The sequence below is a fragment of the Bipolaris victoriae genome (assembly GCF_000527765.1).
Source record: "Bipolaris victoriae FI3 unplaced genomic scaffold scaffold_0, whole genome shotgun sequence".
Taxonomy (NCBI): domain Eukaryota; kingdom Fungi; phylum Ascomycota; class Dothideomycetes; order Pleosporales; family Pleosporaceae; genus Bipolaris; species Bipolaris victoriae.
Genome location: NW_014575392.1, coordinates 698,340 through 710,076, shown reverse-complemented (window position 1 = coordinate 710,076; position 11,737 = coordinate 698,340). Strand labels below are relative to the sequence as shown.

Genomic DNA, 11,737 nt, shown 5'->3' with positions numbered 1-11,737 from the left:
TGACTGACAATGTTTATCTCAAAAAATGGACCGGATTATAGTCTTTCATTTTCGTAATCAGCGCTCGAAAGCTATGTCTCTCTCTGTCTCGGGCTCTGCGACATATACATGTACCGTCTGTATACAAACAAACATGGCTAGACTAGAAAACACATCCCTGTTTGCTTACTCGCGTCGCGTTCCATGTCTTGGGCGGGTAGAGAAGAATAAAAGAGATGTACATCCTTTTCCCTTTCGCGGCGCAATACCATCAATAAGCTTGTCATTCATCTTGTCTGGGCTCCCTTTCTCACGCCTCTTTAAAGGCAAGCTCTTCTTTTTTTCAAAAAAACCCATCCCCACGTGCATTCCTTTGCAATTGGACCAAGAAAAGATGTCAAGATACACCACGCACACTCCCATCAGCTTCGCTTCCCCAATCACGTCCGCATAAACTCCGCAAACCTTGGCAATGCCGCCATCTTCTCCTCGGGACTCGTTGTCTCGGCAAAGAAAATGAGCCGCTGGTTCTTGTCCTTTTTGCTCTTCTTCTCCTCCTTGGGCGCCGCCTCCTTGGTAACCTCGTTGATGAGATCGTCGACAGAATTGGAAATATCGCCGTTGGGTCCTGGAGGAAATGCACCGGGCGGTGGAGCGCCAAAGCCTGGTCGAGGTGGAAGCGCACCGGGTTGGCCTGGTATACTGCCTGGTCGTGTCGGTATGGCGGCGTTGCCGGGTGAGAAGGGTTGCGCGATGCCTTGAGGTGGGTATGCAGGAGCGCCAGGTGGGAAGGCCACGGGAGCGCCTGGAGGAGCGCCATAGGGCGGTTGAACGACTGGCGGAGTCTGATGAATTTGTTAGTCACATTCTCACTCTCTTCTTCTTCTCGACATGTACATACTGCATTCTGCACGGGCTCCACTGGCGGCGGGAGAACACCGTTCTTACGGTCCTCTCTAAACTTGGCCGCCCTCGCCTCAATCTCGTCCAGACTCTCGTTGATCTTGGGCCTCTTGTTCGGCGCAGCCTGACCATTTACGTACGCCCCGCGCATCGGGTTACCCGTTAACCGCGCGCGCTCCTGCTCCTCGGCGAAATGTGCTTGTGTGACTTGTTGGTTGTGCTGCTCTATTATCTCGGCGGGCACACCCTCCATGCCGAAGATCTCGAGCTCAAGGCCCTGGCGTCCTGGGTTGGCATTCTCGACGTGCGTGAGGTTCTCCTTATGGACCTGGTTCATGTGCACAGAGAGACCTGGTCAGATGTTAGGGGAGAGCGAGGCTTGTAGTATTGCGACGGCATACCTCCGGCAGTGTTCAGCCGTCGTCCGCAGCGGTCGCATTTGAAGTGTTTGGCTTTTTGGTGAGAGATGAGAATCTTCAGGTCGTCAAAGTCGCGCTCGCAGTAGTAGCACCATGGTCGCTGTCGGGTTGTCAATGCGTGTCTCGTGTACAATTCGCTCTCAATATGCTGACCTCTAGCTTCTGGTTCAGATCCGGATACCTCTTGCGCTTCTTAGTCATGGTTGCGATTTGGGCGTGATAGGGTGGGTGGGGAGTAAGTTATGGATTCTACCACAATCGCGGTCGGGGACGTCGCTCGAGGTGAAGCTACAGAGCTAGCCTAGCGCGTGGTGGTCCATGCGCCCGGCCTCTCGATGACTTTTCTTCGCACACATTCACCCTCCTTGTCTCTCCAACATCACATGGGCTAGCTTCAACAACCCTCTAGGACGAGGTGAAATGATTCATGTCCACTGTCGTAGTAATCGCTTTTTCTTAGGACGCAACTCGCACACCAGCCACTTGGTCTACGACACCTTTACAAGTCCCTTCGGGGAGCATCCCACAGCCTCGCGTCTTGCTTGGCTGTGGTGCATGCGGCTGTACTCCAGTACGTGCATTCTTGGTTGCAAGAACAAATAAAAAGGTCCTTCATAGTTCACACTTTACTGCTCTCCGGAGACTTTTCCACCGAGAGTGTGACTCCTTGGCTACCTACAATCGTGCGCCTTCAACCAGGGCCATTAAGCTAAAGTTGACATTGTTGTTTTCAAATGCTACCATGTTCCGAATGACATCAAGACACTTGCTTCCAAGAACATCTTCATCGGTTTCCAGTGTCCCAAGATCAATGGGACGTTTCCGGTCTCCATCGAGTTGGTAGAGATGTCCACTCTTGGATGACTGCACAAAAGCAACATAGTGATAATCCACCTCGTCTTCAGCATTGACTGGCGCATCCGTATCGCCCTGGATAGCTGCGTCAGCATATGCCTTCTCCAGCTCCTTGCTATTCTCCAGCGCTCTAGCCAGTTCATCTACATCATTCGTCAGGCTTGAGCTAAGCACTCTCCCAACAATCGAGCTGGACTCTGTACTGCGTTAGCCTTGTCTTCAATATCAATCAATCCCATTCAGACCTATCCTTTCTCCGACCTGCCCGTTGCATACAGCATGCAAAATAGCGTACAACCCACATGCATTGTTAATCGTCTGTCTGAAAAACACCACATCCTCGATTTGCTTGGTGCCTTGCAAACTCTCCAGCTTGGTATCCTCATCCTTGACTCGTTTTTCGTACGCCTCTGTCGTCGGAAGTATCAGAATCAGCCCATATACCGGTCGTGGCAGCATTCCAAGTAACTCTGGATCATCCAGGGAAAGAACATCGTGAAACTCTAACGACGCAGGTAGCCCTAGATTGTGCGCAAGTTCTGTGAATATTTCTGGGCTCGACTCGAGTGGGATGAAGTGCTTGCTGTATGTTTGCGTAGATTTTGCCATGTCGTTGGACGACTTTGATATACAGAGTGTCGTGATGAGAGAGAGTGTATTGGATCTGAATGTAGCGATTGGGTCTTGCATGGTTGCACTAGCTTTGACGAGGAAAGCTTGTTGCCTGGATCAATAATCACGTGTAATAGTGATGGATAAAGTGGTTGCGTCAAATGCTGTAAGATACTGCTGCTATGTTATATTCAATTGTTGTTCTATGAGAGTAAAATATCCTTTCCTATGAAAATGGTAGCTCGCTAATGTGAACAAATACGTTATAACGCCCCTCTTTATCTCCTCTAATAGCCTTTGGGTATTTCATACATTCGCTCTTTGGTCCTCATATTGCCGGACTGTTCCTAACACATGACCATATCTATCCTTGACTCGTTGCCTTGTTGTTAGTAGGCATGTGATGACACTCCACGCCAATATCGGTGAAATATGTAGAGAATGCCTACTAGCCATAAGGCGTAAATCGATCCCTGCCCACTCGTACCAAACTCTTGCTTAGACGCGTATACACTGTTCTCGTGCAAATGCAAATGAAATCAATACCCAGCGGATCCGCAAAAGACCAGACCCAAGAAGCTAAACGGCTTCATCGTAACACGTCAGCCCCTCTTGGCATGATTTTAGTACTCCAACTACGTGTTTTAGGGACTCTAGGCTACTGTCTGCTGAAGCTTGCTGCCAGTTTCCCAGTGCACGTGTTTGGAATCGCGATCGGCAGGTGTCTCTTGTGACGATGACGCGGCATGAGCTCGGGTCTTAGCGAGAAGAATCTGGTGGTCGATCTTGCGCTCAAGCATCTCGGTGAGGCTATCGAGGCCTTTCTTGAGACAGAAGCCACCTGATTTGTTGGTTGACGACTGTTGTTGTTGGGTTGGCGAGTTGTGAGGGGCAATGGGTGCGGGTTTTTGTTGCAGTGCGGAGTTGGTTGCCAGGACAAGCGCTTGAGAGGCCATTTCGAAAGCTTGTTGTAGGACTTTGTTGTAGGATTTACGAAGAACTAGGGCTGTGAATGTTGAGTGAGATGCAAATGACTTGTGAGGACTGTTTGGAATGGAAACGAAACAAGAGGTTGGGTCGGTGACAGCGTCCTTAAATAGAGCATGCTCTATATCTTAACACTGACCGCTCCGCCCCCGGCATCTTCGTAGTCAAGCTAATGAAAGGCCACATGCGATGGTCTGCGGCGATGCTGTTCTGTTTGCGTATACGCTCATCGTGGCTGAAGGCTGCGGAACACGCAACTGCGTATAGATTCAGCCAATCGGACCGTGACACCTAAATCTGACTGTTAGCCCAAAAGGCTCATAGCGCGCCCTTAATCCCCATGCTGTCAGCATCCATGCTTACCTTTGGCCAAACACTGTCAAAACCCTTTCTACGTGTAGCTGCATCTCGGTGTTCTCGGTAGCCCAAGATTTCCGTGTGTTGCAAGCCTCTGCCAAGATTTTTCAACCCCCAGACGGCCAGGATGTTGTACGAAGCCATCAATCAGAGGCTCTGTAGCATTCACATGCAATTTGAAGCTTTTTGGCAGAATCTTATCCCATCTTGATCGAAGAAGTACGAAGATATGATCTCGCATGGCAGTACAAATCGAAATTCACAGTCTGGTGTTTAGTTGCTCAAGAGAGCGAGAGAGTGACGGATGTAAGTAACCAGAGGGTGATTTGAGAAACACTGACAGCAATCCACAATCGTCAAATATTGGAAATGGCTATGCGCAGCGTATAAATGTCGGATCGTAAAAAGAATGCCGTGGGTCTCGAGTAACATGATACTCTGGCCATGATCTGGCCGTATCATCACTGACATAGTCCCACTCAGACCTGCTTGTTTTCAGCTATTGCGAACCGCACACTCCCCTCCGCACTTACATCAGTATCAGCTCTAGTTGCGATTTTACTTTTCGCGCTTGGACTCTGACGATCCTCGAAGCAACTTCTTCAAAGAAGGGAGGTAGAGAGATAGCTAGTGTCATCTTCTCTAGATTTGGGAAACGCGCTCTTCGCGCTCCCAGGTTGACTAGCTGTGACAAACACTGTGCCTCATCCGAATGCATAAGGTTTCGTTCTGTAGGGTTCAGATTGCCTGTCGCGACAAGGTGGCGCAGATACAACGTGCGCAACGAAGCTGGCAGGCATGACGGACCGAGCTCCTGGCTCCTCAGCTTCTCCTCTTGACTTGACCTGTGCAGACACATTGTATCAATCTCCAGGCTCTTGAGTTGCGACTGCTTGAGAATCTCTCTCGCATCGAACGCGCCGCTGACGGCCACGTCACCCTGGTAGATGTAGTCATGGTTCACATCGTTGCATTTGAAGCTGAAAGAGCGGAGACTGGTCTCAAATGCATGTCTAAAAGCATACACTAGACACCGAAAGACTGGGCCGTTGAGTGTATGTTTCCTTTCTCCCTCGTAATCGCTATGAATACGCAAGCTTTCCAAGTTGCGAAAGACTGCAGCAAATTTCCAAATCTCGTCGCAATCTTCCCACCAGGTCTCGGGATCCGAAAAGGACATCTCAAGACTCGCGATGGCCGTGTTGGCGATTCCCCAGTTGATGGAACTAGCATCATCGATTTGTCTGGCTACAACACCAGAAAGACACAGTGCTGTTACTGATGGAAGCTGCAGTATGGGCAAAAGATCTGAAGTCTTGCAAGACGTGAGGTCCAGATCCAACTTGTGCAGACCTGGTAGATGCTGAGCAAGACGCAACACTTCATGTGTGATGTTACAGGATTGCTTGATACAAAGCTCCCGAGTATATTGTGATAGTTCAGAGCAACACCTTATTGTCTGCAAGAACTGGTCTTTGTTCTTCTCCAATAGGACAATAGAGTGGTACAGATATGGCTCTGTGATGCGATGGAATTTGCGTGATACCATGGATAAACTGACGAGGTCTGCATAACGAACACCATGCCGGTCTGGTAAAGGTTTCACGGCCTCGGAAATAATATGATCCAGAAGCTCCTCGGATAGACTGTCCATGGCGAAAGAGGGGTAATGTTGTGAAGGAATGCTCTCAACTCTCTTGCGAAGTAGCCAAGCAGGGGTGCTTGTGGGGGTGCGGGGGCAATGTTGATTAGCAAATCCCTTATCTGATGTGTACTAGATTTTATTGGATGGGACTCTTTGCGGGTGTCGAAGATACCTGGGTTTTGTGGACACAGACGGGAAAATCGCAGCCAAAATCAACATGTCCTAGGTGGGCGAAGCTGAGGTAGTTGGGGATATCGTATAATTTTGACATATATACAGGCTGAATGTGTCCGTGTGGCAAACAGAGAGCTGAAATCAGCGTCAGGCCGAGTGATCCGCCCTATTATAGCAGCAGATATCCTCCGCTACCTTGGAACACCTACACCTCTGCTTCAATTGTCAAATCAAAGCATCATTTTACTCCACAGAATATTCTTTCTAAATTTCAAGCACTTATGCCGATTTTCAACGACTGGGACTTTCCTTTACTCCCTTCTGAGGAGCAAAGGCGGAGGCTCCTTGCGCATGAAGCTGCGGCGGCATCACCCTCGAAAAAACAAAACTCGCATGCGACAATCAAAGACTTACCTGACGAGCTCATCCTTGAGATACTGGAGTACTTGTCAGATACGGAAACCCACAAAAGAAAGATTTCAAATGCTCTGAGTTTGGCATGCACGAGCCGTCGTTTTTACCGCATTGCAATCACAGAGGCTTATGCGCTGTTCGACCCACGCTACTGCAACGCCTACCTGTTCCTCCGCACCTTGATATCGAATCCGCAACTGGCCGCACTCGTACAGCACGTGAAGAGAAATACCTTGGAGGACAAATATAATCCGCGATACGAACCAACAGCGCAGGACAAGAGGGTGATCAAAAAGGCTGTGCAGGCCCTCGAAATCCGCTATTGGAGAAAATGGGTAGACAAATGCAACAACGACCCTGGAAGTTACGAAGTACTGACGGGCATAATCCTACTATATTTACCGAATGTACAGACCATCACGTATACTGGCTATGATCGGTCCAAGTCTCTCGCGAACGCTCCCGACTGGTCATTCTTTATGAACGAAGCACTCGGTTGCGAAAATGGGAAAATCCATCACTTTGAAAATCTACAAGAAGTCACAGTCCATGCATTTGACTTGCAATTGTTTACTCTCGCGCCTTTGTTCAGGTTTCAATCATTGCGCATGCTACGGTTAATAGGAATCGCGGAGTTCCACTCTTCCCGTCGAGGAGAGAGCAATGCTCGGACGCTTCGAGGAATGATAGACAAAAGGGAAAATAATATCGAGACACTTTCTCTAAACGACTATTTTTACACTAAAAGCTGTTTGGATTTCTTAATCTCAACTTCACGGCATTTGAAGGCTTTTGAATATGCCATATCTGTGGACATAGTACCGTGGTTCAATGGATCGCCCGTATCTATTCTTCGTAAGCTAGCCAAGAGTCTACGGCCTCATCAGAAATCGCTAGAAACTCTTACGGTTTACTGCGAGATGGAAATAGAAAGGAAAACGCCTGGCCGACTTCACAACCACAGCGGCCTAACCGAGTTTACATCGTTGAAAGAACTCAGTTGCCCTTTGGGTACACTGGTAGCGGAATATGGTAAAGAGTTTATAAATGGACTACCGTTGTCGCTTGAGTCATTCCGAACGCGTATCCGAGCTGACCCAGAAGACCGCAACCACCTTCGTTCATTAAAACACCTGTTGGCCAGCAGTGCGACTCATACACCTAAGTTGCGTGAGGTTCGAGTGTTGTTACTACACTCTGACAAGAGACTTCTTGAGACACGTCTTTGGAAGCACCTTACTGAACTGGCTCGTGGCGCGGGGATTAGCTTCGAGTATGATTTGGTAGAGGATGACTTCTATGGCGGATATACAGACGATGAGAACACGTTTGGTTCCTCGGACGAGATGAACATAGACAGTGATGAGTTCAACAATGAGTCGGATGATGATAGTGAAGAGGATGATTGCAGCAGTGACGAGTTTGAAGACTATGAAGATTTTGGTGGAATTGACGGGTATGGTGGATAGGATCCGTACGCAGAGGAAGAGTATAAATGTGTTCGACCCACTTGACTTTGAACATCCAACATGCATCCACTCGTATAAACCGCCTGAGGACGTCCACAAAATATTTCAAATGCATTTGAGGAAAAAGCAGCCTACCATCCTTAACCAATATCCCTGCATATCCAATTGTATATGCCTCAAGGCAAATACAACCGCATATCCCCAGTTCCCAGTCAACCTCGTGTATCCCACGCACGCCACGTTTACAAAGCTGAACGACAAGACTACAGAACCCAGACTTTGAGTTTCAAGCATACGAAGATGCCTTAAATTACCGCAATCCTTTTTCATGTAGAAATCACCTGTCGAGGTTTCACCACCAACCTTGTGAAACGGATTCTGCAACCGGGTATTTATCAATTCAACTCAATCAAAGACGAGAGCTGAAAGCAAACCCCAACTTCCAACAATTTAAATGCAAAAAAGCCTGGTGATACGGAGGGAGTTTGTTGAATAGAAATTGGACAAAAGAAATATCAGTAGAAAACCCTTGCATATAAAATGTCAGCAAAAACACACCACTTTCACACCCTATAATCTAGTGATATACTAAGAATCACCACGTTTTTTTTTGGTTTTACTGTTCTCAAAAAGAATAACCCCCCCCCCCCCCCCAAACATAAACTTCACCGGATGATGTTTCTTCCCCTCACGTAACCACCCCCTCGTCTCGTCTCGGCCGACTATCCTCGTCTCGGAACGCTAGCACTTTTAGGCCCCCACCCCACTACGCCCATGTAAAAGTGCTCGCCACAACCCCGTGCCTCATACATGCGGATTGCAGCATGCATGCAACGCACGCAGCCTGAAAAACGGTACTTAGTGGAGCCGGGGGGGGGGAGGGAAGGAAGGGATCGTCTGAGACGGGGCCAAGCGCCAAATTGAGGGGGGACGGGGAGTTAGAAAGGAGGGGAGGAGGAGGAGGGGTCCAGAAACAAGAGGGTTACTAAAGCTAGTAGGATTTCTGGCTACGACACACACACACGGCCCGTAGTATCGGCAATGGTAATTGCGGGTGTTTTTATATGTAAACTCGATACGACCCCAGTTGGAGGAATCAAAAATCCCATTTCGAATCAACGCCTCCCTCTCTCACAGATAACCTTTGCATATATACAAAAAAAAAGAATTGCAAGACATATAAGAAAAAATGACAACAATCAAAGTCATCAAACCCGACCCCTCCTACACGGTCCCCCTCCTCATAAACGGCCAAGAAGTGACCACCAGCACAACCTTTGCCGTCACCTCGCCCTCCTCGCACAAAGACCTATGGCGCGCCTCGTCCGCCTCCCCCTCCGACGTAACCTCAGCCGTCAGCGCCGCCAAAGCCGCCTTCCCAGCATGGTCCAAAATGAAGCACTCTGCCAAACGCAACATTTTCCTCAAGGCCGCCAGCGTGATTGAGGCGCGCGCCGACGAATTCGCAGACTACATGAAGCTCGAGACGGGGGCGGGGGATATGTTTGCGAATGGGTTCAATGTGCCCAAGATGGCGGATATGCTGAGGGATGTGGCGGGGCGGTTGAGCGGGGTCATGGGGCATATTCCGAGTTGTGAGGAGGAAGGGACGAGTGCGTTGATTGTGAAGGAGCCGTTTGGCGTGGTTTTGGGAATTGCGCCTTGGTATGTTATATTTTTGCCCCTTTGTACCACTTTTATCCATAAAAAGGTGGGTATGATGTGCTAATTCGGATTGATTTCCTTTGCACAGGAATGCTCCGTACGTTCTTGGTATGCGCTCTATTCTCTACCCCCTCGCGGCGGGCAACACGTGTATTCTCAAGGGAAGCGAGCTGTGCCCCCGCACATGGTGGGCTATCGGAAGTGCACTGAGTGAAGCTGGGCTTCCTGCGGGCGCGCTGAACGTGCTGTTCCATCGACCCGAGGATGCAGCGCAGATTACCACTGCGTTGATTGAGGAGCCGGCTATTAAGAAGATCAACTTTACCGGATCCACGGCTGTCGGGCGGATTATTGCGTCAACAGCGGGTAAGAATCTTAAGCCTGTGCTGCTGGAGCTGGGGGGCAAGGCTAGCGCTATTGTGCTGGATGATGCAAATCTGCAGACGGCAGCGGTGCAGTGTGCGCTGGGTGCTTTCTTGCATGGAGGTCAGATTTGCATGAGTTCTGAGCGCATCTTGGTGCACAAGGATATCAAGCCACAGTTTATCGAGGCGTTCAAGGGCGCGGTAGAGGGCATCTTTGGTGGCGATAAGCCAGCGCCCGTTCTCATAGCTGCACCTGGTGTGGAGAAGAACAAGAAACTCATTGCCGATGCGGTCAAGAACGGAGCAAAGGTTGTGCAGGGCGACTACGAAAAGGACGAGAAGCACCCCGAGACAAACGAGACATCAGCCACACGCATGCGTCCTGTCATCGTCGACGGCGTGAACAAGAACATGGAGCTTTTCCATACCGAGTCGTTTGGTCCCTCGGTGTCCGTCATTGAGATTTCGAGCGATGAAGAAGCCATTGAGATTGCTAATGATACCGACTATGGTCTTTCTGGGGCTATCTTTACCGAGAACCTTGGCCGAGGACTGAGAATCGCAAAGCAAATTGAGAGCGGGTAAGTAGCAGCTTGTGGTGACTAAGTTGCAGTTGAGATGCACGTGCTAACACTAATACAGAGCTATCCACATCAACTCCATGACTGTGCACGACGAGTGGACTCTACCTCATGGCGGCGCAAAGGCGAGTGGATTTGGTCGCTTCAATGGCCACTGGGGTATCGAAGAGTTTTTGCGCCTCAAGACCATTACCTACAAAGAGTAGGTTCCATGTCAGGGTGGTACTCGAAAAGCGTCGTAGACTCCTAGTTATGCAAAAGGAATAGAATAAACAAGTCATTAGCGGATGACACGAATGGGAATTGCTGTCATGACTGAAGTTCCGTGACGTCCGTGGACCATTACTCGGAATATACTACGGTGGAATGATCACCTCCGGCCTTTATGATCGCCGTGCATGACATAATGCCTGCTAGGCTCCCATTCTAATAGGTTCTTCGAGAAAACACAGCTTATCATTATGTTATCGAGAACGTAAGCGCCTTTGCGGGGTTGGTTGTTGGAGTTGCAGCAATAATTCCCGACAAAAAGCTCCATGAATGGTCTTGTTTCATGTACCTGATGTTTGGTACGCAGCGGCGGGCGTTACCCGAGTCCAATCATCCAGAGGCTTTGGCCAGCTCCAGTCGTGGCTGACTGTGGCATGCATATCTTACGATCTGGTGCAGAGTGGCGTGGGGACTAGGTTGGTCTCTCTGCACGTGGCTGCATTTGCTTTGCTACAATCACTATGCAGGTCGAGGAGAGAGGGGTCGGAGCTTATTGCTGCCCTCGGTTTTTTTTCCAGAAAGTTCGCGTGTGATTATTCCATCAGGGTGTCGCGTGTACCCAAAGGGCCCGAGCATTTGTTTATGAGGGGGCTGGGAAGGAATACTAGTCGAACGTTGCGGTATGCATGTATGTTGGCCAGTAGGCCGGCCAGGGTCTGGCCTAGAGAAGCTTTCACCCATCAATCGGACTCTGACGCTCCGTGTCAGGTAGACTGGTGATTGGCTTTGACCGGTGAGGGTAATCGCCCCTTTTGTCGGTGCCATGGCGTTGTTTTGCTCTACGACGCGTGTGCTATTCGCTACACCTGAGGTAGCACGGATGTGTGAGCTGGGACTAACGAGGCCCGGGATTCGCTACACGGGATATGCGGGCGCACTCAGGCCCAGGCGAGTGGTAGTCGAGTCGTCTTACCACCAGCTACACTGCCCATGTAAGGCACCCACCGACCGTGTATGGCGAGGGCTGTGTGATGGGCACGTGCCAAGTGTGTAATGGCAACAAATACGCGTCGAGAGAAGGACATTTGGCATGTAGTACTAG

At 49.6% G+C, this 11,737-nt stretch overlaps 6 protein-coding genes across 6 annotated transcripts; 2 read left to right on the top strand and 4 right to left on the bottom strand.

Annotated features, from left to right (window-relative positions):
* Window positions 1-419: 419 nt before the first annotated feature.
* On the bottom strand, window positions 420-1,502 carry COCVIDRAFT_21644 (hypothetical protein; the record flags this gene model as incomplete). Its single annotated transcript, XM_014707081.1, has 4 exons — window positions 420-824; window positions 881-1,233; window positions 1,284-1,401; window positions 1,455-1,502. The coding sequence occupies 4 exons, from the start codon at window positions 1,500-1,502 to the stop codon at window positions 420-422; spliced, it is 924 nt and encodes a 307-aa protein (XP_014562567.1).
* A 474-nt stretch (window positions 1,503-1,976) lies between these two features.
* On the bottom strand, window positions 1,977-2,765 carry COCVIDRAFT_11099 (hypothetical protein; the record flags this gene model as incomplete). The annotated part of the gene is made up of 2 exons (XM_014707012.1): window positions 1,977-2,299; window positions 2,459-2,765. The coding sequence occupies 2 exons, from the start codon at window positions 2,763-2,765 to the stop codon at window positions 1,977-1,979; spliced, it is 630 nt and encodes a 209-aa protein (XP_014562498.1).
* A 656-nt stretch (window positions 2,766-3,421) lies between these two features.
* COCVIDRAFT_83635 (hypothetical protein) lies at window positions 3,422-3,724 on the bottom strand (the record flags this gene model as incomplete). The annotated part of the gene is made up of 1 exon (XM_014707307.1): window positions 3,422-3,724. One exon carries the CDS (start codon window positions 3,722-3,724, stop codon window positions 3,422-3,424), a length of 303 nt encoding a protein of 100 aa, XP_014562793.1.
* A 917-nt stretch (window positions 3,725-4,641) lies between these two features.
* Window positions 4,642-5,766, bottom strand: COCVIDRAFT_21641 (hypothetical protein; the record flags this gene model as incomplete). The annotated part of the gene is made up of 1 exon (XM_014707080.1): window positions 4,642-5,766. The coding sequence occupies one exon, from the start codon at window positions 5,764-5,766 to the stop codon at window positions 4,642-4,644; it is 1,125 nt and encodes a 374-aa protein (XP_014562566.1).
* Window positions 5,767-6,212: 446 nt separating this feature from the next.
* Window positions 6,213-7,814, top strand: COCVIDRAFT_11096 (hypothetical protein; the record flags this gene model as incomplete). Its single annotated transcript, XM_014707011.1, has 1 exon — window positions 6,213-7,814. The coding sequence occupies one exon, from the start codon at window positions 6,213-6,215 to the stop codon at window positions 7,812-7,814; it is 1,602 nt and encodes a 533-aa protein (XP_014562497.1).
* A 1,189-nt stretch (window positions 7,815-9,003) lies between these two features.
* On the top strand, window positions 9,004-10,631 carry COCVIDRAFT_83100 (hypothetical protein; the record flags this gene model as incomplete). Its single annotated transcript, XM_014707306.1, has 3 exons — window positions 9,004-9,479; window positions 9,568-10,425; window positions 10,487-10,631. The coding sequence occupies 3 exons, from the start codon at window positions 9,004-9,006 to the stop codon at window positions 10,629-10,631; spliced, it is 1,479 nt and encodes a 492-aa protein (XP_014562792.1).
* Between the last annotated feature and the right edge of the window lie 1,106 nt (window positions 10,632-11,737).